Here is a 25,947-nt window from a genome sequence, read left to right as displayed (position 1 = left end):
ACAACAGAGGAAAAAAGAGGGCGACGAAGCTGCGGTGCATTAATTTCGTTTTCCTTCTTGCTGCTCTCTCCACAGTGTATCGTGTGAAGTACGTAGGACCTGGCCGTTTATCTCATACGTTTTTTTTATAGCTTTCCTCACTATCCGCTGCTGCTCCTCCTCTTTCGTCTTGTTGCGGGGCGTTATTTCCCTCAGATGGGTGAGGCTGCAGCTGCGTATTCATTTCGCTGTCACATCATCACTATATATTACTTTTGTATACACACACACACCCATACACAGCCACACATTTGTGAAAATGCAGTCTGATTTAACCAACGTGGAGGCGGAGCTGCACGACATTGAAGTTGCCTTTGCCACCGGCCGCATGAACGCCTTCGGCTCCGCCTCCACACAGGACGCCTTCGTGCAGGAGCTGCGGCGGATTGCGGAGATCGAGACGCAGGTTTTCTACCGCACCTGCGCGCTGCTCAAGTCCAGCAACACCGATGAGCACGCGCTGGTGACGAACATGTATGCCAGCGCGCAGCCTCCACCGCAGTCGCAGCGGGCAGCCGCTAACGGCACCAACTTCGGCAACAGCAGCATCGTGCTGGACAGCAGCGCGCTCTTCCGCAGCGGCAACCCGGCTTTGGCACCGCGGAGCTCCTTCACCGCCGTTCCCTCCTCCTCGACGAACGTCGGCCGGTCGGGCATGCTTTCGCCGGGGGTCAGTCGACCGCAGTCGCGTAACGGCCGCGAGAGCATCGTCGGCGCCACGCCCGGCCCCTTTGGCGTGATGAGCGACAGCTCCCTCGGCACCGCGTCCGCCGCCCCACACATTCACCAGAGTGAGTGGGGCAACGAGGACGGGTTCGCCGACAAGGCCTTTGAGGACGTCGCAGCCCACTTTGATGAGCTGGAGTCCCAGTTTACGTCCCTCGGCGACTACCTGCGCGACATCTCGAAGCACGTGATCCGACTGAACGACATGTCGGAGCAGGTGAACACGGGCACGAATGGGGGTGGCGTGTTCAACCCCGCCGTCGTCAACCTCAACGCAACGACGCAGAGCAACGCGCAGTCGTCGAGCAGCGGTGGGCGGCGGGCGCGGACGGACTCTTTCGAGGAGGAAGGCGGCACCTCGCGCTTTGACGGAGTGGCCTTCTCGCAGACGAAGGGGAACTGAAGCGAGTCCGTTTTTCTGTTGGTGGCGTTGATGGTGTGCCCCTCTGCGTGTGGCGTCGAGGGAACTTCTCATTACATGACGGAACAACTGTACTTTGTTTTTCTTCTTCTCTTCTTTGCAGGTGTACGACGCCGCTGGTGGTTCTTTTCGCCCATGTAGGAGCTTTACTGCTTTGAAGAATCTCTACGGAGCGCAACGCGTACACGTGCCCGAGTTGCACTATTACTATTATTTACTTTGGCTTGCGAGAACTCTTTTTCTTCCTCAAGGAAAAAGGTAGAAATACGCAGGGACGAAGTTCACCGTATCGAGCGAAGGGTCGAAAAGAAAGTCACAGCTCTGTACGAGCACAGCGTATCGACGCTCCGCTTCTGCGCGGGGGCGCTTCCCGTTGCTTCGTCGCGATGCATGCCCATTGTATCCAGATGGATGAACTAAAGGCCCTGTAGCAGCAGACGGCGGCTCGCCTCCTCTTGGCAGCGATCATCAGCGACAAGGAGTGCGGCGGCGCACGACGGCGAGGCCCCCTCCTCCTCCCTCCCCCTCCCCTCCTTCGTTCGGCGATCACATCGCCGCTGCTCCCGCGATGCTGCTTCTTGCGCACCCATTGGCACCCAATTACCCCTTTCTTTATCTTTACAATTTGTTGCTTTCTCCTGCTTCTTTTTGTCGCTATTGGAGGTTTTTTTTTCCCTCTTCCTCGCTCCTCTCTCGTTCCACTGGCGCAACACTGCACACTGTGTTCAACGCTGTGCGTTCGAACGAATCGAAAGGAAAGAATCTTTTTCTTTCTCTTCACAGCCAACATTACAAAGCGAAGTGAGCGAATACGCATCTAACGAACTGGCAATGAACAATGATGTGGACATCTACGAACGCGACATCGTCGGCTACGGCGGGCAGCCGCCCGAGGTGCACTGGCCAAACGAGGCGAACATCGCCATCAACTTCGTCGTCAACTACGAAGCCGGGTCCGAGCGCACCGTGTTGAACGACGACGCGTGCTCGGAGCGCTTCCTTTCTGACATGGTCGGCACCGCCTCCATTCCCGGCGCACGCTGCGCGCAGATTGAAAGCATGTACGAGTACGGCTCTCGAGCCGGTTTCTGGCGCCTGCGCGACGCCTTCGCAGAAGCAAAGCTGCCGGTGACCATCTTCGGTGTTGCACGCGCCTTGGAGCTCAACCCGGCGGTCGTCGCCGCCATGCAGGAGCAGCAGTGGGAGATAGCGACGCATGGCTATCGCTGGCTGGACTTTCAAGATGTGCCAATGGAAGACGAGCAGGAGCAGTTGAAGAAAGCGATTGACATTCACACCCGCGTCACGGGCAAACGCCCTGTGGGATACTACATTGGTCGAACGAGCCCCAACTCCGCGCGCATCTGCGCCCTCGAGGGCGGCTTTCTCTACGACGCCGACAGCTACGCGGACGACCTGCCCTACTACACTCAGCCGCTGCGCAAGTACAACGGTGACGAGGGCTGCCAGCTGGTGGTGCCGTACTCGTTGGATGTGAACGACATGAAGTACGTCGCCTACAACGGATTTACGGAGTCGCAGCAGTTTTTTCAGTACTTGAAGGATCAGTTCGACGTACTGTACGACGAGGGGGCGCGTGGGAGGCCGAAGATGATGTCGGTTGGCCTGCACTGCCGTGTCGCGGGCAAGCCAGCACGTGCGGCCGGTCTGCGCCGCTTTCTGGCGTACATTCAAACCAAGGAGAAGGTGTGGGTGGCGACGCGGCAGGCCATCGCGGAGCACTGGCTGGCCCACCACCCGCCGCCGCAGCCTACCTTCTACCAACGCACCCATGGATCGAACTAGAACTGAGCAACACAGATGGAGCTCGTCGAGGTGAATAGACTACCGTTGGACCGGCACAGTGGACGTAGAATTACCGAGTGCAGGTGTACTTGAACTGTGGTTCTTCTTCGTTGTCGTGGCCGAATGCACAAATGGTGTGTGTGCATGTGTGTGCGACCGCTGGAATAATGGACGGGGTTTTTTTTTTTTAAAGGTTCTGCCGCAGTAGCAACACCTTCCGTGCAATTCCTGTATTGTTATTGCTGTTATTATTATCATGACTACCATTTCTATTTTTGGATGCTGTGTACTGCGCCGCCTCACGAGCGTAGAGTTATATATATATATATATATTTATCATACTGAGTTGCGCCTCGCGCCTTGCCACTTTTGCAGGGCTACACGAAAGGGCGGTTCTGTCTTTCTATGAGCTTCTGTAGCTTTTGTTTTTCTCACTTTTAAACTCCCTACAAGGAAATCGTGCGTTGCTTCTACCGCTTGGCGCGTGTTATACATACATACATACCTCTATTGCGTTTGAATATCTTGGTAGAAGAGAAAGAGCTGGGACGCTCTTTGGCATCCGCAGAGGCCCGCTGGCGTTTCTTCCTTCCTCGGTTCCGTACGCGCTCGCGCGCATGCTGAGTCAGGTGCGGCTCCCCCGTCAACCGCGCTCCTACGCAGGTCTCTCTTTCACTGTATGCACTGATTTGTCCTTCTCTGTTTCTCATTGTATTTACTTCTTTCTTGGTGTCCCGCAAGCGAAGATTAACGCCCGCATCTCTGTGAATCCACACCCAACTTCTCTGCCGCACAGACGCACACACACACACACACACACACGACAAGCGGTGCGCGCTCGTTTTCGGTGGGGACTCACCACACAGAAGCACCCCGAGAGCTTTTCTTTGTTGCCGTGCTTCCTGCGTTGTGAATTCAGCAGCACCGGCAGCGCTCGTCTGTCTCAAAGAAAGCGAAGGACAGTAATCAGTAACGCGCTGCTTCACCTCACGCACCTCTCGTGCGTTGGTATATATATCTATATACATCTACCTTAAGGAATAACAGTAGGAATTCAAGACCGGCGAAGCACAAAGATGAGCAGCAGCCCCGCCGACAGCCAGAGTAAGAGCGTCCCAGATCGCCTCTTCCAGATCTTCTCCGCCACGCTCTCGCCCGACAAGACGACGCGTCAGTCCGCCGAGGAGGCCCTCGCCCACATCGCGGCGGACGACCCGCATTTCGTGCTGCACCTCCTCGAGCACGCCTGTCAGTCCCCCACCGTGTGCGAGCACAGCTTCCACACGACCCCCACTGCCACGAGCAGCGCGCTGCACGCCGGTGCGATCCGCTTCCGCAATGAGGTGGGCCGCAGCGACTGGAACCGCAACGCACACTGCCCGGAGGACGTCAAGACACGGGTGCGGGAATTAATCGTGCCGCTGCAGTGTCAGCCGCACGTCTCGGAGGCCGTCCGCCGTCAGCTGCTCGCCGCGACGGTAGAGATCATCAGCGTGGACTACCCCACCCGGTGGCCGCAGCTGTTGCCACAGTTAACGAGTCTCATTGAGCAGAGCACGTCCGCCCTGCGTGGCCTCTACGAAACGAACTCGAGCCACACGCGAGATATCGATGACGCCATCGTGGTGCTGATGCTGTCGCAGTTGAAGGGCTGCCTGGGCGTGCTGCGCGGCTGCTGTAAGCTGTGCGAGGACCCCTTGAGGGTGGGCGCGGAGGCGGCGGACGCGTTTTCGGGGCAGCTGGCGCCGTCCCTGGTGGGTCTGATGGACTTGCTGACAACTAGGTGGCAGGGCGAGCTGACCAAACTGGCGAGCCACGGCGCCGCCGTCACCTCCACCGGCGCTGCGATGACCGCCCCGCTGCGCTTCTCTGCCGAGATCGAAGGTCTCGGGCACTGCATGCGGTTGACGATGAAGTGCATCTTCTCGCTCTTCGCGAGTCGTTGGCCCGCCTGCTTGTGCGAGGTGACGGCGCTGGACTACCTCTACACCACCTGTGTCGTGAAGCCGATACAGGTGTTTCAGCAGATCGTGCTGCCGGTGTGCCAGGGCCGGCTGGAGCAGGCGCTGCATCACCCTGGTGACACCGGCATGACGGCCAGCCAGCTTCGCGGCGACCACTTTGACGCGTTCCAGCAGTCACCGACCTTCATGCTGCTGAAGTGGGTGTTGAACGTCGCCTACAAGCTGACGCAGGAGTTTGTGTCGCCGAAGAGCTGCGAGCGACGCTGCCGCGCGGTGGCGACTCACTTCTCGGCGCAGTACCTCCTGCCCACCGTCGAGGCCGCCCTCAGCCTCGTCCGCTGGCACGCCATGCCGCTTCTCACGCTCACCTCAAAAGCGTACATCCTCGCGCTCGAGGTGCTGACGATGGCGGTGGATCACAAGGCTGCGTACACGAGTGTGCTCCATCCGCACGCCGAGGAGGTGATGACCACCCTGCTCTTCCCCCGCCTCGCCTTCACGACCGAGGACGAGGAGCTCTGGAACGACAACCCCGAGGAGTACGTGCGGAAGCAGACGAACCCGGCTGGTGACATCTACAGCGCGAAGGTCGTGTCAACCAGCCTGCTCATGTCCCTCGCTGTCGGTACGAAGAAGTTCCACGATAAGGAGCTCTTCACATCTCTCGTGAACTTCCTATTAAATCAACTGCAGGCCTACGTGGTGGCGGCCGCACAAGCCAGCGGCGACGACACCGATCTCTACACACCGGCCAACGAGGCAGCCCGTCGCGTTGATGCGGCCCTCTACTGCTTCTACCACTTCAAGAAGATCCTCTTTGCGCTGCGCTTCGGAGATGACAAGCTAGAGTACGTCCTGACCACCTTCACCGTGCCGGTGACGCAGTACCGACTGGGCTTCCTGCGCGCACGCGCGGTGCTGCTGTTGAGCACCTTCGCACCGGCGATACAGTGGAGCAGCCCGCAGGCGTACCAGCAGGCGTTGCTGCCCGTGCTGGGTCTGCTGAACGATCCGGAGGCGCCAGTGCGAGTGCAGGCCTGCGTGTGCTTCTCCCGCCTTGTCTGCCACCCCTACGCCCGTGACATCATTAACCCCTGCATCGCCGAGCTCATTCAGCACTACTTCGACGTGATGCGCATGATGGACAACGAGGCGGTGGTCCGCACGCTGCGCAAGACGATCGCCTTTTACAAGGACACGCTCTCGCAGTGGGCGCTGGAGCTGGCGGAGATGCTGGTGAGCCACTTTTCCGTGGTGCTGGAGCGCGTGACGAGCAAGTACAACGCGATGGAGTCCATGGCGACCTCAACGGGCGGGGCCGGAGGCGGCGGGGCGGCGGAGGGCATCCTCGACGATGATGGCTTCGCGGATGTGCTGATGGCCGCCGATGAGCTGCTCGAGACGCTCACAACACTGGTGAAGGCGCTGCCGGAGAGTGCGACGACACTCGCGGTTCGAGAGGCTGCAGCGGCGGCGGTGCACGCGATGGATCCGAACTGCTTCCTTGCGCCTCCGTCGTCGTCTAACGTTCCGTCCTCGGCGTTGTCCCCTCTCACACCCGAGGCGCTTCAGCAGGACATCTTCGTGGCCATTCAGTTGCGCGTGGCACCGATGCTCTTCGTCATTCTGGGCCACCAGGGCGGCAGCTCCTACGGCTTCATGGACCCGGCCCTGTCGCTGTTGACGACGCTGATCGCCCGCAGCCCGGCTATCGCGCCGCCCATGTGGAAGGTGCTGTGGTGCCTGCACCAACTCGTCGTGCGCGGTGGGGCGGTGGACTACGTCCAGCAGCTCCTGCCCTCGGTCGACAACTTCGTCTCGGTCGAGCCGGTGTCCTTCCTGTACCGCTCCCTGGCCGAGCTGACGCGCGAGCCGCTGCCGTCGGTGGTGCCGGCCGAGGACGCCGTCAAGACACCTGCGCAGCTCGTGTTTGGCATGTGCGAGGTCGTGCTGGCGAGTACGTCGTTGCGAGAGCGGGAGGTGGCGGCGGTGCCGAAGATGTACGATGCCCTGCTGCACAACGCGTGGGCGGCGAGGCAGAGCGCTGCTGCAGCTTCCGCCTCTGCGGCCGGCACCAGCCCCTCCCCCGTCGCGGTTGTGCAGTACATCGCACAGCAGGCGTTGACGACGGCGGGCACGCGTACCCAGCTAAGCCCAACGTTTCGCGTGCTGCTGGCCAACAACGTCTTTTCATGTTTCGTGGTTGACGTGCCCAGCACCTTGGCGGTGCTGCACGGTCTGCAGGTGACGCGTGTGTTCTTGGAGCAGTACGTGATGCTGCTGGCCCAAAGCGTGTCGGTGGACGGCAGCGACGAGGCAATGCTGGGCCTCATGCGCAGCTATGACCGCAGCCTCTTCGTGTACGCGTTGGTAAGCTGTCTGCGCTGCCTCGCCGCAGGTGCTGCAGGAGACGCCGCGGCCGCTGCGGAGCTGCTGACGAGCCTTGAGGGCGTTGTGCAGTGCGGGGTGCTGGAGCAGCTCGCGGAGGCGGAGCTTGTGCGCAGCGGGGCCGAGTTGCAGGTGCACCTGCGACGCATCGCGAAGCTCCGCGGTGTGCGGAGTGCGGTCGGCGAAGGAGGGGCGGCCGCTCGCAGTGTCGGTGATGGCCGCGGTGGCGGTACGGAAGACGTCGAGGGAGAAGACGAGGATGAGTGGGAGGAGGAGGACAGCGACGAGGAGGGCAGTGAGGACGAAGACGAAGACTGGCTGGACAACGGTGACGATGACGACGATCTCGAGGAGGAGGATGAGGAAGACGAGGGGGAGGAGATTGATCTCGCAGGCGGCAACAGCGGCGCGGGGGCTGCGGGGCTGCGCGGCGATGGGCGACTGCAGGGGATGGTCCGGCAGGCGCAGGCGATGCGGCAGCAGCAGCAAAAGAAGATGGGCGGTGGCGGCGCGGACGACGACCTCGACAACTTCGACGAGGACAATTTGCTCGACGACGAAGACTTCTCCTGCCCGCTGGACGACGTCAACGCGTGGGCGGCGCTTGTGCAGGAGGTGGAGCGGGTTGACGGCGGCGCAGCTGCCGGCTCTGTTGTACAGCTTCTGCGCAGCCCCGCCTCCCAGACGCAGGCCACCGCCATCGTGCGGGCCCGAGACATTACACTGGAGCTGCACACCGCACGTCAAACGCACCACGAATTGCGCACCCAAGCGAAGCAGCGTCTCTAAAGCAAACAACAACAAAAGGGACGCACCCCTTGACGCTGCTCTTTATCCCCTCCCAAAGAGAAGAGGAGTGTTCCTTCTTCCACTAAGTGGGCAGTTGTTGTCCCCCCCTCCTCTTCCAACACTTCCCCGGCGTTGCACCGGGCTTTACCGCATCTTCCTTTCTCATTTAGCTTGTCCGATGCTTCTCGCTTCTCGCGTGTGTCCGGCGCGCACTGATCCGCCGCACCACTCGCCCACCAACTCGTAACGTTTAATGCTCTTTCCGTTGCTTTGTTTTAATACATGCATTTGATCGATTAAGTAAAAAGTTGGGTTCCTCCCAGCCTGCTGCATGCTGAATCGCCGGATTGGTAGGAAGAGTAATACTAATACTAATAATAATTGCTTGCATCGACGCAGCAATACGGTCTGTAACGTCTATCTGGGTAAGCACACCTTCCTTTTTGTGGGTGAGTGGAGCGTGGAAAGAACAAGAAGGGCCCCGCTCTCCAAACGTGGTAAAAACAAACACAAGTCTTCTCTTCGTAAAAGACACGCAAAGACGCACGCACGCACACGCACGCACGCGTTGGTGGCGCTCCACGTTATCCCTCCCGCCCCTCTCCCTGCAGTTCCTTTCACGATGCGGTGTCCTGCAGTTTATCATCTTCATCTCTTTGTTCTTTGATTTTCTTCCTCCGCTCCTTACTCACTTTTGGTGAATGCGTGGGACGTGGAAGATTTGCTGCGCGGCAAGCCCCGCGTTGACTTCCCGTTCTTCTTCTTATTCTTAGCGCGCGTGCCCGTGCGTTCACCACCTGTCAGGATGAACGCCAACGAGCCGCGCACAAACAACCCCGGCCTGGGGAGCTACGTCGGACGCACCGCGGCGATCGTCACCTTCCTCGCGATACTGTTTTTTTTCACGGCGGTGCACTTCTATTACGCGACCTCCGCCTTGCTAGACGTGCTCGCTCTCTTTATCCTCTTCATCTACCTCTTCTTTCTCGGGCTGTCGATGGGATGCCTGGTGCTGTGCGCGCGTATCGGCCCCGGCGATCTGCCCTCCCGCTTCTCCGCAGCGCGGATGGAGACCTTCATCCGGGACGAGCTGCAGCGCATCGTCGCGAAGGCGCGTCCGGCACGCGGGGCAGAGCCCGACAAGGCGGTCGCAAAAATCGTTCCGACTACGGAAGACACCGCAGCAGACGCACCTTCCCCGTCCACCACAGCGGACGCGGCACAGCAGAAGAGGCGCTGGCAGGATGTGGACGACGAGGAGGAGCACCAACTCGCCAACGTCGCCTCCACCGCAGCTCTGACACAGCGCGCCAGTCCAACAGCGGCAGAGGCGGAGTTGGCGAAGCGGGCCATCGTGGTTCAACTGCGCATGCACGAGGAGCGCGCCACCCTTTCTAGCAACGAGGCGGAGGAGGAGGAGGAGGACGAGGAGGAAGGCAGCAGCGGCGACCAGCGGCGCCGTCGGCGTCCGCGTCATCCACGTCCGCACGAGGGCGACGGGATACATCAAGAGGACGGCGCGATTCACAACAGCGCGGATGACGAGGTGGAGGTGCGGGAGCTGCCGGCGTACATGCCGGAAATGATGGAGCTGCGACGCCAGCGCAAGATTCTGCGTGGTCTGGAGGCGGTGCGTGTGAGCGAGGCGGCCCAGAGGGTGCTGGAGGCCGTCGACAGCGGCGACTTCGATCGAAAGCGGGAGGAGATGGGCTACCTAATCCCCGGCGCCAACTGGTGTCGCTTCTGCAGCTATTACCAGATGAATGACACCCGTCACTGCACGGTGTGTGGCCGCTGCGTCTACCGCAGTAAGCTGCACTGCGTCTGCTGCGGCAAGTGCATCGGCTACGCCAACAGCAAGTACTACGTTCTCTTCCTCTTTTACTTAGCGTTGGCGTTTCTCATGGCCAACTTCCTGGACATCTACTGTATTAGCTGGGGCTACACCTACTTCTTCAAACCGACGGGGGAATCGAACTCCATCTACTACCTCGTCTTTGTGTACTCGTACGCGATTCTCGTGGTCGTGGTGGGCATACTAGTGCAGTACCTCTTAGCCGCCGGTCGCAACGTTGGCCTGCTCACCGCGCTGCTGCGTGAGCAACGTGAAGAGCTCGAGGGCATCCAACTGCGCAACAGCGGGGAGCGCTATCAGATGGTCATGTCGGAGCGGACGGCCGGCCTGCACGACGATGGCCGCAGCAGCCCCGAGCAGACCCGTGAACCTTTCATCTGGCGGCGGGCGATGGACACGGTAGGGGAGGGCCTGTCGCTGCCGCTGTGGTTTTGGCCGGTGCCGACGCGACCTGCCGTGCAGGAGATGGCCGATCCGGAAGGCTTCTGGCCGAACTTGAAAGAGGCGATTCGCATCCGGCTGCGCAGCGTGGCGGACGAAGATGACGTCTTCACGGAGGAGGACGAGGTGATGGGCCACGAGGAGGACCACCACAGCAACGACGCCAACCACATTAGCGGCGTGACGGATGAACGCGTTCCATCGGCCGCTAGCCGTGTGCGTACTGCGGCCGCAACAGCAGCAGCAGCCGTGCCACCTCCCGCTGCCACAGCGCCAGCAGCGACGCCGTCGCGTGGAAAGAGCGCCGATGTAACGGTGGTGCCGGTGGAGGTGGCGGTCCCGCCGCCGGCGGTGTTTCCCGCGGAGCCGAGTACCCGCGTCGCCGCGGTGGGGCCCGCGGTGGAGTCCGCTGTCTCGCGCCCGTCGGCGACCTCGCCAGCGTTGCCCGCCACCAAAGCCGCGCCGGCTCCGCGAAAGAAGGTAGATTAGCCGTTGGGCGGGGGGCGGGGGAGGGGAGGCGCTGGGCGCCAAACGCACACACAGAGAGAAAGGCGCAGGTCTTTGCTCACTTGATGCTGAAAATGGCCAACAGGGCCCTCAAAAGCGGCGAAGAGCACTTCTGTTCTCGCGGTGGCCGACGGGTGCCGGGTAAAGCGGTACCAGTGGTTTGCCCTTACCCTGGCGGCGGCGCGAAGGCAACCCCCTCCCCCCTCCCAGAAGTGGTGGTACGTATTATCTCTTCACCTTCTTTCTCTTTTATTTGTATTTCTTCTATCTGTGTTTGTTGCCGTTCCACAACGATTCCGCCTCGTGCTGCGTGGCCATCCGAACTTTCCGTGTGTGTTTTTATTTATTTGCTGTTCTTTGTAGGTCCCTCTGCCTTGCTTTCTACGACTGTGTTGATCGATGGAGTTCTCTCAGCGACCTCCTGCATTCAGCAGGAGAGCCATTCTCGAGGCCTCCTTGAATCGTGATCTCGTCTCTTCTGTGTGTTGCTGCGTTTCGATTATTGGAGTGGTCGTACTCATGTCTCGTGTGTGTGTGTGTGTGTGTCTGCACGACACGGCTTTATCGTATATATCGATTTTCTTTTTGCGCTTTGCCGAGGATATATAATTTTTTTTTTATTGGTGGTTCTTTTGCTGTGTATGGTATTCAGCGATCTTCGCTCACACGGATCTGCTCGACTGATGGCGACTCGCTCTCTCTGCTGTAATTGTCGCTACCAGCAGAGATGGCAGGCAACGGAGCTCTGACAACGAAGAGTACAGGAAGGCCGTCACACACACACGCACACAGACACAGATATTCAACAACAGGAAACAACAACTAAACCAGAAATAAACTTGCTGGGATAGATACACACACACACGGTCTGGAACGGAGTTCATCACATTTACCAGTACGCACCAAAGTGGTAGTGTTTGACGCTTCAAGCGTGGCGCTCACAGGTTACCGTAACGCACTGCCTCGCCGGACCGGCGTTTTGCGGGTGTGAGGGAATCGCATGAAGAAGATGGACTTGCACATCGCGCGCTGTTCGCAGACGCGCTCCTTCATGTCTGCCGAAGTGTATCAAGCGGCGTGCTTCGCATCTTCAGTGCTTCTCATCAGAAAAGGAAAAGATAAATACCTCTCCTTGTTCTTTTTTACTGCGGTGGTCGACGCGCGTTTGCTCCTCGCACTTCTCGTGTTGCTTCTCTCCTTGCCTCTTCTTTGCATGCTTCCTTTCACCGCTCGATCAGCACCGACACCAACACCGCCCCCCGAAGAGGAACTCGTCTGTACTCCTCTCTTGTGCGCTTTATGGGCTCTGCGGCTTCTGCGTGACGGGGTTTGCCAAACAACAACAACAAAGCACGTTTCTTAGTATTATTATTTATATCGCCTGTTTCTCCTTTTTGCAGCTGCTGATACGCTGCAGCAGTCGCCCCTACTCCTCCTTTCTACACAATAGGGAGGTTTACCACAGGCGTACTTTTCAAAACAAACAAACAAACAAACAAACCCGAAGCATTAATAGAAGAAGGAGGAAAGCAGGTGCCGCACCTTCGGAGAATTACGCGACAGCTGCTGAACATCTTCTTTCTTTTTGTTATTGTGCTGTTGTTGCTGTTCATCCTCTCTTTGCTTCTTCCCGCTCACGTAGATCGTATTGCCTGTTTCCTTCGCCATGTCTCTCCATCCCGCCATCAAAGCCCTTGTGGAGCAGCCCATCGACGCCATCGGCCTGACCGCCGTATCGAGCGTCGCCTCGGCGTTGGAGGACGTCGCGGTTGCTTCGGACCTCATCCAGAGGCCGGAGCATTCCAAGGCGCTCAACGCCGTGCTCAAGAAAACTATGTCGATCTTGAACAACAGAACAAAGAACTTCGCGCTGCGTCTGGCGTGTCTGGAGTGCCTCTACCGTCTATCCCAGCCTTCTATTTCGTCCTTCCGCACGGGTCTGCTGTGCAACACGGTGAACGATATGGATAAGAGCGTGGAGGAGATGTTGTCCCGCACCGGCCCGAACGCCGCTGCGACGGAGGCGCTGGCCTCTGCGTGGGAGATGTTCACCGTTCTCGTCTTCCGCTTCTCTGACTACAACACATCGGTGTGCCGCCTGCTGCTGCAGCACACGTCGGACGGCGACGTCGGCACCATGGTACAGACGCTGCTGCGCGTTGTCGTGCAGCACCGCGATAGGTGCGAGTGGCCGCTGCTGCTGGCCGCCCTGCAGACGCTTTACGGCCTCACCGTCTCGTCCACGTACTACACCGCCGAGGACGGGGCGGAGGCGCCGCCGCAGGGACGGCGCGGCAGTCAAATCCTCACCTTTACGGTGGAGAGCTTCCAGGACAAGATCGCCGTTCTGCTCGCCACGCTGCGGGATCAGCGGGTGCTGGAGCAGCTCTTCGCCTCCCTGCGCCTCTCCTGGCACGATTCGACGCATAATCGCAGTCCCGCCGCACTGGCGCAGGGCTGCGCAGAGTCGATGGCCCTCGGTGCGCTGGGCAGGCCGGACGTCGCCCACACCGTCACGACGGTGACGAAGGAGCAGCAAATGGAGCTGCTCAATTGGCTGTCGGCGCTGAAGCTGGTGTGCCGTGCGGTGCACAACATGGTCGAGTTCAGCCGCGATCCGAAGGTGGCGAACGAGCTGCGGACGCGGCTGCTGAGCGACCCCGGCAGCCATGACTTCCTCGCCGCGGCGCTGGTCCCGGCGGTGACCGCGGCGATCCAGACCTGGTCGATCGACGTCGCCGCCCTGCAGACCCGCAGCGACGCCTTCGCCTCCTCGGCGTCCGTGAAGCACAGTTTGCTGATGGCGGGGGTGGGGCTGCTGCGGTTCGTGCGCTTTACGCTGTACAAGCCCACCGTCGGCTTTACCCCCGCCTTTTTGACGTCCATGGAGCGGCTGACGCAGCAGATCCAGCGTGAGGAGCCGCGGCTGCGCACGCAGTACGCCGGCATGCAACTGATGCTGCTCACGGTGGAGTGTTTGGCGAACATGAACGCGACGGCGATCACGACGCCGGTGAACCTGGCCGACGTGTACCAGTCGTTGCTGGCGACGATATCAGCGGACAAGACGTACTGCTCGCTGTCGAACTCATATCATGACGGGACGGGAGCCGCGGAGGGTCAGGTGGCCGCGTCGGCGAGCGCGCCGAGCACGCGAACGATGATGACCGTCGCGGAGTGGTTTATCCTGTGTCTGCGCGAGGAGGAGTCGCCCTTCTGTGAGGCCGGCACCCTCGACACTGGCAACGCGTCTGTGCAGCTGCTCCACCGCTTCTTTTCAGCCGAGGAGGCCGTGCTGCAGGAGACAGAGGAGCGCGTGGCGGAGTTGGTGGCCCTTGAGTCCCAGCTCGAGACGCTGCAGAACTTCTTGCTGCTCATGACGCTGACGGAGCTGCTGAATGGGATGCCGGACACCGGATTGGAGCGGCTGACACGGCAGGGCGCGAGCGGCGGCAGCGCCACGAACGGGCGAGAGACGCCTGCGACGACCACACCGTCGAGGAAGTCAAAGCCGAAGCGAAAGAAGGGCGCGAACCACCCAGCGGAGTTCGTGTGCGACTTGACGGGCAAGCTGATGCGTGAACCCGTGGTGCTCAAAAACGGCCACCGGTTCGAGTGCGATGCGTTGCAGAACGTGATTGATCAGGTGGGCCACGTGGACCCAATCTCGGGTGAGGCGATTGATGAAGCCGTCGAGGTTGACGAAGGCCTGCAGCAGCAGATTGCGGCGTATCGGGTGCAGCTAGCGGCAAACAGAAAGGTGTAGAGGTGTTTCTCTTGGTTTTCCCGCCCCTGCGTCAAGCCGCGACTGTGCAACAGCGGTGGTGTGTATTATTTCTCTTTTCCTTCCTCAGTGGGCAATTTACTCACCCTGTCCATACGGCACACACACACACACACGCGAAGGCAGGCTCGACTTGTCGTTTGAGGCCATCCTGTTGACCTCTGCGTCAGTGCAGGTGCGTTTGCGGTTGAGGATACGTGCGCACATGTGAATATGTCTACGTCTATGTGTGTGTGCGTGTGTCAGCCTGCGTGGTTATTAGAGGGTCTCCTTCGTACGCGTTGTTTTTCTGGAATAGGTGTAGCCGTTCTTTGTTCTTCCCCTCCGTTTTCTTTCTTAAATGTTTCATTATCGTGCTGTGTTGTCTCTCTCGCGTCGGCAACTTCTCAATGTACCATTTTTAGGGGATTTCTTTTTCTTTTTATATTCTGTTTTTTCTCCCTCTTGGCCGTTTTCAGCGTGTTGTTGGCCTCCTCCTTCGCTTGTCGTGCTTTCTGTTCTTTGACGTGCGCAAATCTATCGAAACCGGAGGGGCGGTGGTGGTGGAACGTGGAAGGAGGAGGGGGGATGGCAACGATGATCGTGCCTCCCGTAGCGACTAGACGTAGAAGAGGTCGCAACCGGTGATCAAGTCCCCCCAAAAGGTGGTGTACTCGATTGGCACGCCACGTCCGGCACTACACCGCAAATAGAGCAGACGACGCTTTCTCTCTCGGTGTAGGTGGGTGCCGGTGCGGGTGCAAAGAGATGGGAGGATGAAAACAACATGATCAACAAGACGTGTTGACGGCGAACGTGGAATGCAATGCAGCGGCAAAGGGACATGCGCTGTCCGCGGTAACCCCGCTGTGTTGGTAGAAGATGCATACTTGAACAACGGCAACACAAGAAGTCAACAAAGATACGTTGCACCGTTGGCCGAGACGCCACGTCTCCGTTTGTTGACAAGGAGGCGTTTCCTAATATATATATATATATATATATATATATATTAGCGCTTGTCTTTCGACGACTCCTGTCGTTTGATTTTTTCCTTCCTTCCGTTCGAACGGCAGCGTCAAGTGACGAAGTGTACGTGTGCGCTGCGCTGAGATCTATGGGAGGCGAACGATCGCATCTGAGACTGTTTGGTAAGTGGCCGTGTACGCCTGTCCGCTTCCACTTTTCTTGTTCATTCCTTTTCTTCTCTCTGTTTTTGGTATGCCTTCCGCTTTGTTTGGCCGCTCCCGGCACTCATGCGCGCACCCACACGCACCCGTACACACTCTTCCGCGCAGCGGCATCCATTCGCAATTCGCCTCTTCCTCGCCTCTTTTTCTTCCCTTTCTGTAGTTCGACAGAACAGAGAATCCTGATCTCTCTCCCTCCCTCTCTCGTTACATATATATCTATATCTATATATATTTCTTCTAGCAAAAACAAAGAGCCGTTCGTTTTTCTTCGCTTTCTGGTTCATTGATATTGTTCCTTTTCGAGCTGCGACGTGATACTTCTTCTCGCACCGTTTACAGCAACGAGTGAAACAGCAGCAGCAGCAGCAGCAGCAGCAGCAGCAGCGACAACGCGGAGGATAGGCGAATACCACGCAACTTATCCCTTTTCCCTCCGTCTGCTTTCTTCAAAAATCCATCAGCGAAAGTTGCTCAGAAAAAGTAAAACACCATCGGCAGAAAGAAGCAGCAAGTCATGCCGGCTTTTCTTTCGGCTGCGCTGCGCGGAGGCCGACGCGGCTTCTGGACGGCAGCCCTCTTCGCCCTCGTGCTTGCACTGAGCGCGTGCGGGTTGGTGGCGCTGGCAGTCGTGGACATCGTGCCGGGTCGCACGCCACCTCAGCAGAAGCGCGCTGTGACGACCGTCATTAACCACCACTCCTTCTCCCCTCCGCTGCTCCGGCGATACTACGGCGACGGCGAGATCCCGCACTGGATGATGTCGGGCACCACGGTCGTGACGGACAACTACGTACGCCTCACCGGCGACCTGCAGAGTCAGACAGGGCACCTGTGGAACACCGATCCACTCGACATGGACGCCTTCGAGATCGTCTTCGGCTTCCGTGTGTCGCGGGTGATTGGCGGGCTTGGCGCCGACGGCTTCGCGCTGTGGGTGGCGCAGATCCCGCGGTTTAACGGCAACATTTTTGGGCGAGCGGCGAACTTTAATGGTTTTGGCCTTCTCTTTGATTCGTACGACAACGACAACCGCCGCGACAACCCGATGGTGAGTCTCGTGACGAACGACGGCAGCGCGACGAGGAGGTTCACCCCCGCTACGGACTTCATGGGTGAGACCCTCGCAAACTGCGTTTTTGACTTCCGCAACATCATGGCACCGAACATGGCGACGGCGCGCCTGCGGTACAACAAGGGCACCCTGTCGCTGCATCTTTCGCGCAACAGCGAGGTCGATGAGCAGCACTGTTTCACCGTGAGTAATCTTGAGATGCCGGCGGGGAAGTCGTACCTGGCCTTTTCCGGGCAGACCGGCGACGTGTCGGAGGTGCACGACATCATTTTTGTGCACCTGTCCCCGTTGGACAACGTGGTGTACGACCACGACGTCCAGCAGCCCCACAACGGCGGTGCGGCGAATGGCGGTCCAGGGCTGTACGACAACGACGCCATGAACAACCGCCGCGTCCCCGAGTCCACGACTCTCGCGCCACAGCAGCAGCAGCAGGATCAGCAACAGGAAGATCAGCAGAAACGCGACATCGAGGCGCAAATTCGTGCCGAGGTGGAGCGCCGCGCGGCTGAACTCGAGCGTGATCGTTTAGCAGCCGAGCAGCAACGTCAGCAGCAACAGCAGCAGGACATCGATGCTCAGCAGCAGCAGCAGCAGCAACAAGAGCAGCAGCAGCAGCAGCAACAGCCGCCTCTCGATCCTGCCGAGGCAGATCGTCAGCGCATTGCGGAGCTGGAGCGCAAACTCGCTGAGCTGAAGCGTGGTGATCAGCGCCGACCGGAGCGCACCGCGGCGGACGACGAGTACGATGAGGAGTACGAAGACGAGGATGTGGATCAGCCGCGTCGCCGCCGCGTCCGCCGCGCACGTACACCGCGACGCAACACGGTAGAGTACGAGGACTAAATCGAAATTCACAAACGAAAAAATGCTGTTCGCGCCGTCGGAGGAGAAGGGGAGTGAGAGGCGGAGGTAAGCGACGCGCTCGATCAACGAGGGTAAACAAAAAGAGTGTCCGTATTCTCGTTATTATTCTTCTCGGCATCCCCGCTCGCCGCACGACGAGCTTTCTTTTTTCTCTCTTGTGAGTGAAGTGGGCTTCTTCACGTATTCGAAAAGCACAGGGACGTCTGTCACTTGCACCGCTCCATCGCCGTTTCCTGCGACCTCGCCGCGGTGGAGTCGTGATCTGGTGAACTCCGCAAATTCGTTCTTCCAAACTCCCCTTTCTTTGTGGGGTGACGATCACGGGAGGTTCAGCTGAAGCATCGTGCTTTTCTTGGTTTTCGCTTTTTTGCTGGTGATGTAGCGCGGTAGTTGGACGCGAAGTTAGAGGTGCCGCCTTCCGTGTGTGAGTTTTTGGTATTGCTGCGGCTTTAGTCGCTTCTTCTTCTTGTTTTTCTTCGATGTTCGTACGAAGCATTTCTCTCCGAGGTGGCCAATGCTCGGGCAGGTGTGGTGCTGCCAGCGCTGAACAGGGAGGAAACAGCAGCGGTTGTTGCAACGTGTCAGCACAGCATGTTTAAAGCTAAAAACAAAAATCAAAACAGTGACGAAAACGGAAATGAAGGCTGGACGTACAACGCAGGATGGAACTCTTTCCGTGGCGGCATGGACTGCTGCTGCTGCGGGGGGGGGGGCCTTACATTAAAAAGGCGTCATTTTCTTTGCGAATTCCAGGTGCCGCATCGGTGCTTCGTTGAACACGATGCTGTTCGCTGTCGACACCACAGACTCGCAATGCCCCTTGTTTCTCTTATCATGTTCTGTTCTTCTTTTCCCCGGAGAGCGAAGCAACGGCGTGTTACCTGTGTGTTCGCTTCCCCCGTTGCGAATCCACCCTTTTTTTTTTTGCATTACGGAACGACGATTCTTTGGGTTGGGTTTTCTAGTCTGCCGCCGTGCATCGCCAAGGCGATCCTCTCCCACTCATTCCCACGCTCTTTCTCATCCGATTCGTGTTCACCGTCTCCGCAGTCTCGGCAAGAAGAACACGGCGTTATCTCTCAGCTCCCCGGCTGCCGTCTGCGCTCCCGTGCACAGCTCTCATACGTTTTCTTAAAGGCAAGAATACACACACACACACACTTACGTGCACACAACAACAAGCAACAGTACTACTAACTAAAAAAAAAAAATAGCCTTTCTGTCGAGCCGGAAGCAATGGGCCGTGGATATAGTGCGAGCCGCAGCAAGAGCGGGCGACCTACGCTGCGCATGAAGCGGTCGCGCTCCATGTCCCTGCACGCGCTGAAGAAAAGCTTGGACGCCCGTGATGCCGCCAAGGCCACTGGCAGCGACAACAAGGAAGAGACGAGTTCCACTGCCACTGCAGCGGCGCAGGACCAGCGCAAAGTACTGAAGGTGGCGCGTCTTCGCCGCGCGCCGTCCTCGGCAGCGCAAGACAGCAGCAGCAGTACTAGTAAGAGCGCTCATAAAGCGGCGGCGAACAACGTGGCGTCGAAGTCGACGGATGGGCGTGCACGCAGCTCCACCGCCACTACCACCACCACCAAATCCAACTCGGGGGTTCGCCGCACCCCGTCAGCGCAGTTCCGCAAGAATCTCGAAGATTTGGAGAAGGTGTACGAGGATGCCATGGATGTCAGCGAGGACGAGGACGAGACCGTCATGAACACCAACACCATGACCAAGTACAAGGAATGTGGCCGCGTAGTGGACGCCGTGCTGGACATACTGACAGAGGAGTGCGTGGCGGGTGTGAATACGAAGGTGCTGTGCGACTGCAGCGACGAGGAAGTCATGCAGCGCCTGAAAGGGCTTTATACCAAGACGAAGGACGCAGAGGGCAAGCGGTTAACACGCGGTATCGCCTACCCGACGAACATCTCCGTCAACGAAGTACTCTGCAACGACAGCCCCTTCCGTGATGAGGAGGGCACGATCTTGAAGGAGGGCGATGTGGTGAAGCTGCACGTTGGGTGCCACCTGGACGGCTACCCCGTCAGCGCGGCCCGCACGATCGTCGTGCGCGCACCGGGATCTCCCGCAAGCCCCGATGCTGCCGCTACTGCTACTGCTGCTGAAGTGGAAGGGAATGAGGAGGCGACAGCGCCGTCTTCTGCTTCCATGCAGAAGTCTTCTTCTTCCTCTTCTTCACGTGTAGCGGCCGGCAACGCTATCGAGGCAGCACGTGTGGCACTGCTCACGATGATGCACGCCCTCCGCCCTGGCGTTCTCAACGCAGACATCACCGACCTCGTCGCCGCCGTGGGCAACCACTTTGGTGTGCAGGCCGTCGAGGGTGTCTTGTCGAACCGCACGAAGCGCTGGGTGCCTGATGGGATGGACTGCATTATCGGCCGCCGCGTCACAACGGAGGACCCGCACCAGGACGTCGGCGAGTGCGAGGTCGATGAGCATCAGGTCTGGTGCCTCGACGTGGCCTTCACAAACAACGACAGCTACCGCATCACCCTGTCCGAGAAGCCGGTGACGCTCTACCGCCGCACGCCGGCGGAGTTCGCGATGGACGCCCGCGTGAGCCAGGCAAACGAGGTGCTGCAGGAGATCACCAACACACACTTCTGCTTCCCCTTTCACTTCAAGAGTCTCGAGAACCCGCTCAAGGCGAAGCTGGGCATTCACGTGCTTCAGAAGAAGGGCGTGATCGACAAGCTCAGCCCCCTGCGGACGAAGCCCGGCTACGTGACGGCTCGCTTCAGCGCCACAGTGGCGGTGACCGCGAAGCGGGTGACGGTGCTGTGCGGTGCGCCGCCCACGACGGCGGTGTGTGTGCCGCCTGCGATGCAGTCGACAGCTTCGGTGGACACGCTGGCGCCGTCGGTGCTGGCGGTGCTGCATCGCCCCCTCGAGTTTGCGGACACGCGCGCCGTGGCGGCGAAGAAGGACGCGAAGGACTCGAGCAGCCCCGCCATGAAGCGCAAGCGGATCGAGGCGGCAGATAATGAGGAGTAGGCAGCGGTGTGAGGATGGGAGGGCATTTAATAGCCGTGTGTTGCTGTCTTTTTTAGTGGTTTCTGTTTAATTAATCTAAACGCACACAAGCGAATGAATCACGTGTAACGCAAGGAAAGGTTGGGAGGGGGGGGGGGGCGGGTACGCGGCGAAAGGGTAAAAGCCGCCCGGGTTTCTGAGGTGCAAGTTGGCTCTGACGGGGGCAGCAGTTTTATGATTTCCTCTCGTCTTTCCATCGACCCGTTTTCGTGGCTGTGGGGAGGGATGAGGCGAGAGATTTTTTTTTTTGATCCAGTCGGATGCGAAGATACTCTGCGTAAGAGAGGAAAGTGCACTGAAGCCGTCGTTGAGGTGCGCGTCGCTTGCGCCTGCCTACATATTTCTTTAAACTTGAAATTTGACTGTTTCCCCCAACGTCATTTAAAAGACTGCGCTGATCGTTTAACATCACCACGTTAAGAGAAAAGAAGAGCTTTATTCATGGTAGCTAGTTGGAAGCGGATGAACATCGAACGAGGGTTATTGCTCACCTCCTGTTTTTTCTGTTGTGGAGCGCTGCTGCGCGGACAACAAGTCAGAGAAGCGTGAGGAGGGAGCCTGTCAAGTGTGACTGACGTGTGGCCGCCGTAGCGGCAGTGCATATCTCTCCTGCGCGTGTGGGCATGCATTTATTATTATTATTATCTCGTGAAATCGCCGCGTTTGGCTTTGTTTTCCGCTCGTCGAGCGACGAGAGTTCATCACCGCTTCGCTGAGATTTGCTGGTCACCTGCACGTCGCTCTCTCTACCCTTCTCGCTGGCTCTTCCGTCTTCCTCCCCTATTCTCCACCCTCTTTCGCGCTCCCCGATGAATCGGCCTTTGGTCTCAAGAGGCAATCGCTGTTGTTGTTTGTTATTGCTATTAAATAGTATTATTGTTTGTATTCTTATATATTTTTTTCCGGCTCTCTGGCCTGCACTGAAGTTCACGTACCCGCGTGTACGTTCCTTCGTATCTGCACCTTGGTATATACACACTTAGCACCCCTTACTACTTGCGTGCACACACACACACACACACTCACAACCTCGCACCTTACGCATAGATACTCATACACACATACATATATTCCTGATAGACAAACGCACCCCCAGAACAACGGAAGGCAATTCCCCCCTCCCCCTCCGCACAGATCACCCTATCCTTTCTGGTTTTCTCTCTTCTTGAAGGCCTTATTCGTCTCGACCGCTGCCTTCTCGCTTGTCGATTCACGCCTGTGGGAACCAAACAGGGGTTTTGACCTTTTTTCTTTCTTGACTCTCTTCCACGGCTTCGCACAGATCCGCCTCAAAACTGCATAGAAATACCGGCACGCTCACCCATAGAACTCTTACGTCTTCAATTTTCTCTTTTCTTTTTGTTGATCGGTGACTCTTGTTGACGTGCGTTTGAAGAACAAAACAAACGCAGCTCTTCTCCGTCTTCAGCAACAACTACGAAAGAACAATAACATGTCCTCTAAAGCCAACAAAGCTAACGGCGGCAGTGCAGACGGCAGCACCTATCACACGCAGCGCTACGTCAGTGGGCGCCGCCCCTCCGCGCGACGCGGCGAGGCCGCAAAAGGCAGCAACACCGATGGGCAGAGCTCCGCCGTTGCCGGAGCAGTCGCAGGCACCACCACCAACACCAATGTCACCGCAGGGACGCGCCCTGTGCGCAGCACCCACGGCGCTCGCACCGCCGCCGGCCTTCAATTGGCGGACGAGGAGAAGCTGCGTCGACACGACACCGCCGCCTCCACCTCGTCGCGCGCACTCAGCGCGTTTTCCCCCGCTTTCGTCCCCAAACAGTACCAACAAGGCGGGGAGGTGAGCAACGCGCTATCGTTCTCATCGGCGACGTCGCCGTTGGCGTACATCGGCAGCACCGGCGTCGTCAGCTCCGTCTCCTCACCGTTGATGCTCGCGGTTTCCATGGCCAACCCGCGGCCCACCATCACGTCCCCTCCAACGCCCCCAATCAGCGAGCAGACGAGCTCGGTGCTCCTCCCGCACGCCTCCGGAAATTCTGGCGTGGTCGCGTCCAGCGCGGCGATGCAGCTGCGTGAAGCGTACGCACGTGCGGCCGCCGCCAAAGCCGCCTCCAACTGCGACTCCCAATCCGCTTCGCTGACCTCGCAGCTGATGCAGCCTTCGTCGGTGCCGTTGCAGAATGCGACGGGGATGCTCTCCTTCAGCGCCACAGAAGGCGGGGCATCCTCCTCTGTGCTTACGCCGCAGCTTGTGCCGCATCAGCCGGCGCCGCCGCCGCCGCAGCAGCAGCGGGCATCACAACCACCTGCACCATTGCAGCGTTCCTCGACACGCGAGACGGCCACCAACACGCCGGCTGCGGCGGGCAACGCCATCTACGGCCCCTCGGTCTCCGTCTTCCACCCTCAGTTCATCGACATCACGACCGGCGCTACGTCCATGACACCCTTTGCCCTGCTCGACGACTACGTCGATGAACTGGCAGAGGAGGAGGTGGAGGAGGAGGGCGCGGAGACGGGGATTCAGGGCGAGGTGGCGGCCATGGCGCAGGAGATCATCGACGCTGTGCCGCTCCCGCCGCAGCAATTCTCGCATCAGCAGCAGCAGCGTCTCCAGGTTGCACCACCACCACGTCGTATGTGTGCGACGATGGTCGCCGTCCTCGCCAGTCACGACGCACCCACCGCGCAGCTTTCGCTGCCGGCGGCGTCGCGCTGGAGTGAGCGAACGCAGTCGTTGCAACAGGCGTCGATGCACACCGCTGCGCCAGTCACCATGCAAGAAGTACCCGAGAGGAGCAGGGAGGAGGAGGAAGAGCGGGGGCCGGTTGTGGCCATCGCACGGCCGACGCCCTCGCCGCTGCACCGCACCGTAAACGTACTAGCCACCAACACCACCGCAGCCGCCACAGCCACATCCACCGCCGTTTCGGCGGCCCCGGCGAACACAGCCGCTTACCGCATGGTGGAGGAGATGTACAGCCAGGAAACACCACAGCGCAGGCCCCACCGGGCAGCCCCCATTACCACCACTACCACTACCAACCCCGCGGTGCACACCGCAGCAGTGGATGGAAAGATCAACGGCGGCACTGGGTTGAGGGTGCTCACCGCCGCGGCAGACAGTGCAGCGAACACGGTTGAGCGTCGCTACGCCTGTCTTGCGAACACGGACGAGCGCACGGAGGGCGGTCGCAGCACCGCGTCCAAGATGGGACTCACAGGCTCCGTGCATCGCGGTGCGCATCAACGCTACGGCGACGGTGATGACCACCGTGCAGGCGTGGGAGGCGATGACGAAGACGAGAGGAGCGTGGAGAGCGATGCCGTTACTCCGACAAGCACGCCGGCCAAGGTGCTCGCCGTGGAGGGCTCGCCGTTTGTAGCCGCCGCGGCTACCGAGAGCACCACGACGGCCCCTCCCCGGCCAAACCGCCGCTTGTTGACCGAGGAAGACAACGCCATCATCTTCTCAGAGTCATCGCTGAGTGAGTCGACGCGCAGCAGCCGTGCCCAGCAGCAGCCGCAGCACGGCGCCACCTCGAACACAAACCTGCAGTGTGCGATGATGGCGTTAATGGCGCAGATCCAGACAAATAACAGCAAAGCGGCCACTAGCGCTACGGCTCCTACTACAGCAGCGGCGGCGACAACCAAGATGGTGAAGATGACTACACCACTGAAGTCCTCCGCCAACCCCCACGCGAAGAATGAGTCGACGCCGGCGTCCTTCAAAACGCCGGAGATTGAGCGGGTGCCATCGGCGCGGCCGAGCGCGTCGAAGAAGTCAATGTGCCGCACCGTGACCACGATCATCCACTCCCCGAATGCCACCACCACCACCACCGCCACCGTGGCAGCGACAGCAGCAGATTCACGCAGCACCACCACCAACAGCCACCACCACCACAGCACCCGTGCAGTAGACGCCACCACGCACGACGAGGAAGTGCCATCCGCGCCACAAGCCAAGAGCGCCCAGCGATCCCTCGCTAGCTGCCTCGAGGCCATCGCCCCCTCCAAAACGACGACGATGACGACTCGCCAAAGCCACGACGCGGCTGCTGAAGGTGCCGCGTCGCAGCCGCCTTCGTCTGCGTCGTCTTCGTTTGCTGCTGCTGTGCACGCGAACCCGAACGCGATGCCGGTGCCGCGCTCGCAGCGTCGTGGTGGACGTCAGACAGGCACCACGAACTCTTCCACCCCCGTGAACAACAGCAGCATGGTGTCCAACGCGGCGGGGCCGCACGGGGCTACGCACGTGGCGACGGGCCCTTTGCTCACGAACCCCTCTGCGCCTACGCAGCCCACGCAGTACGCCGTGGTGATCGATGGTCACATGGGCCGTCGCGTGACGGCCGTCTCGCCTACCCCGCTGAAGGCCGGCGTGTGCGTCCTCTTTGAGGAGGACCGCGGTATCGATATGGGCCGTGTCGTGCAGTGCGACAGGTTGGAGGACAGCAATGCGGTCGGTGCGCTGCCCGCGTTGGCTTCCGCCACCTCGCCGCTCAGCCGCAAGGACCGGCCGGCCCCGGTGCTGCGTCCTGCGACGGCCGAGGAGGAATACCGCTGGCTCTACGCCGACGTGAAGGAAGCCGAGACGACGCTGGAGCCGTGCCGCGATGCAGCCGCGCGTCTTGGGCTTCCCGTGAAGGTGGTTGGCGCCGTCTACCAATTCAACAAGACGAAGCTGACGTTCTACTACGAGAGCGGCACCCGCGTCGATTTCCGTCCGCTGCTGCCGTCGCTGTTCTCGCGTTTCCACTGCCGTATTTGGATGTCCCGCGTGGAGACGCCGACGGCGGAGGGGACGGCGGTGGACGGGCCGGCGTTTGCGGCCGAGGCGTCCGTATAAAAAAGAGGCGGTACCGCCTCCCTCCCACTTATATATACATTCTCTTCTGTTTTCAGTTTACTGCTTTCTTTGTTTCTCACTTCATTTCCGTGCTTTTCATGTTTGATGGGTTTTTTTTTTAACTTTCCGAGGAGCGCTGCCCTCTCCTTTGCTGCGGCGAGTCTTTTAGTTTGTATTGGTCTTGGTGTGGTGGGCGGACCTGTTGATGTATGTATTTGCTTTCAATAAATATAT

At 59.3% G+C, this 25,947-nt stretch overlaps 8 protein-coding genes across 13 annotated transcripts; all 8 read left to right on the top strand.

Annotated features, from left to right (window-relative positions):
- Positions 1 to 74: 74 nt before the first annotated feature.
- ABB37_07808 (hypothetical protein) lies at positions 75 to 1,168 on the top strand (the record flags this gene model as incomplete). 2 transcript variants are annotated; one of them, XM_015806583.1, is made up of 1 exon in its annotated part: positions 75 to 1,168. In XM_015806583.1, exon 1 carries the CDS (start codon positions 299 to 301, stop codon positions 1,166 to 1,168), a length of 870 nt encoding a protein of 289 aa, XP_015654947.1. In that variant the 5' UTR covers positions 75 to 298. The 2 variants fall into 2 exon arrangements, with proteins under 2 accessions (XP_015654947.1, XP_015654946.1); XM_015806582.1 differs by having other exon boundaries at positions 195 to 1,168.
- A 679-nt stretch (positions 1,169 to 1,847) lies between these two features.
- ABB37_07807 (polysaccharide deacetylase) lies at positions 1,848 to 2,992 on the top strand (the record flags this gene model as incomplete). 2 transcript variants are annotated; one of them, XM_015806581.1, is made up of 1 exon in its annotated part: positions 1,848 to 2,992. In XM_015806581.1, exon 1 carries the CDS (start codon positions 2,018 to 2,020, stop codon positions 2,990 to 2,992), a length of 975 nt encoding a protein of 324 aa, XP_015654945.1. In that variant the 5' UTR covers positions 1,848 to 2,017. The 2 variants fall into 2 exon arrangements, with proteins under 2 accessions (XP_015654945.1, XP_015654944.1); XM_015806580.1 differs by having other exon boundaries at positions 1,849 to 2,992.
- A 1,076-nt stretch (positions 2,993 to 4,068) lies between these two features.
- On the top strand, positions 4,069 to 8,133 carry ABB37_07806 (hypothetical protein; the record flags this gene model as incomplete). The annotated part of the gene is made up of 1 exon (XM_015806579.1): positions 4,069 to 8,133. The coding sequence occupies one exon, from the start codon at positions 4,069 to 4,071 to the stop codon at positions 8,131 to 8,133; it is 4,065 nt and encodes a 1,354-aa protein (XP_015654943.1).
- A 718-nt stretch (positions 8,134 to 8,851) lies between these two features.
- ABB37_07805 (putative palmitoyl acyltransferase 6) lies at positions 8,852 to 10,918 on the top strand (the record flags this gene model as incomplete). Its single annotated transcript, XM_015806578.1, has 1 exon — positions 8,852 to 10,918. Exon 1 carries the CDS (start codon positions 8,939 to 8,941, stop codon positions 10,916 to 10,918), a length of 1,980 nt encoding a protein of 659 aa, XP_015654942.1. The 5' UTR covers positions 8,852 to 8,938.
- A 1,255-nt stretch (positions 10,919 to 12,173) lies between these two features.
- ABB37_07804 (hypothetical protein) lies at positions 12,174 to 14,702 on the top strand (the record flags this gene model as incomplete). Of its 2 annotated transcripts, none has more annotated exons than XM_015806577.1 (1): positions 12,174 to 14,702. In XM_015806577.1, the coding sequence occupies exon 1, from the start codon at positions 12,603 to 12,605 to the stop codon at positions 14,700 to 14,702; it is 2,100 nt and encodes a 699-aa protein (XP_015654941.1). In that variant the 5' UTR covers positions 12,174 to 12,602. The 2 variants fall into 2 exon arrangements, with proteins under 2 accessions (XP_015654941.1, XP_015654940.1); XM_015806576.1 differs by having other exon boundaries at positions 12,201 to 14,702.
- A 1,294-nt stretch (positions 14,703 to 15,996) lies between these two features.
- ABB37_07803 (putative mitochondrial lectin) lies at positions 15,997 to 17,810 on the top strand (the record flags this gene model as incomplete). Of its 2 annotated transcripts, none has more annotated exons than XM_015806575.1 (1): positions 15,997 to 17,810. In XM_015806575.1, exon 1 carries the CDS (start codon positions 16,407 to 16,409, stop codon positions 17,808 to 17,810), a length of 1,404 nt encoding a protein of 467 aa, XP_015654939.1. In that variant the 5' UTR covers positions 15,997 to 16,406. The 2 variants fall into 2 exon arrangements, with proteins under 2 accessions (XP_015654939.1, XP_015654938.1); XM_015806574.1 differs by having other exon boundaries at positions 16,052 to 17,810.
- Positions 17,811 to 18,795: 985 nt separating this feature from the next.
- On the top strand, positions 18,796 to 20,843 carry ABB37_07802 (hypothetical protein; the record flags this gene model as incomplete). Of its 2 annotated transcripts, none has more annotated exons than XM_015806573.1 (1): positions 18,796 to 20,843. In XM_015806573.1, the coding sequence occupies exon 1, from the start codon at positions 19,068 to 19,070 to the stop codon at positions 20,841 to 20,843; it is 1,776 nt and encodes a 591-aa protein (XP_015654937.1). In that variant the 5' UTR covers positions 18,796 to 19,067. The 2 variants fall into 2 exon arrangements, with proteins under 2 accessions (XP_015654937.1, XP_015654936.1); XM_015806572.1 differs by having other exon boundaries at positions 18,881 to 20,843.
- Positions 20,844 to 21,713: 870 nt separating this feature from the next.
- On the top strand, positions 21,714 to 25,713 carry ABB37_07801 (hypothetical protein; the record flags this gene model as incomplete). Its single annotated transcript, XM_015806571.1, has 1 exon — positions 21,714 to 25,713. Exon 1 carries the CDS (start codon positions 22,336 to 22,338, stop codon positions 25,711 to 25,713), a length of 3,378 nt encoding a protein of 1,125 aa, XP_015654935.1. The 5' UTR covers positions 21,714 to 22,335.
- Between the last annotated feature and the right edge of the window lie 234 nt (positions 25,714 to 25,947).

The sequence above is a fragment of the Leptomonas pyrrhocoris genome (assembly GCF_001293395.1).
Source record: "Leptomonas pyrrhocoris isolate H10 chromosome Unknown, whole genome shotgun sequence".
Classification (NCBI taxonomy): domain Eukaryota; phylum Euglenozoa; class Kinetoplastea; order Trypanosomatida; family Trypanosomatidae; genus Leptomonas; species Leptomonas pyrrhocoris.
This window is presented reverse-complemented; position numbering and strand designations above follow the sequence as displayed.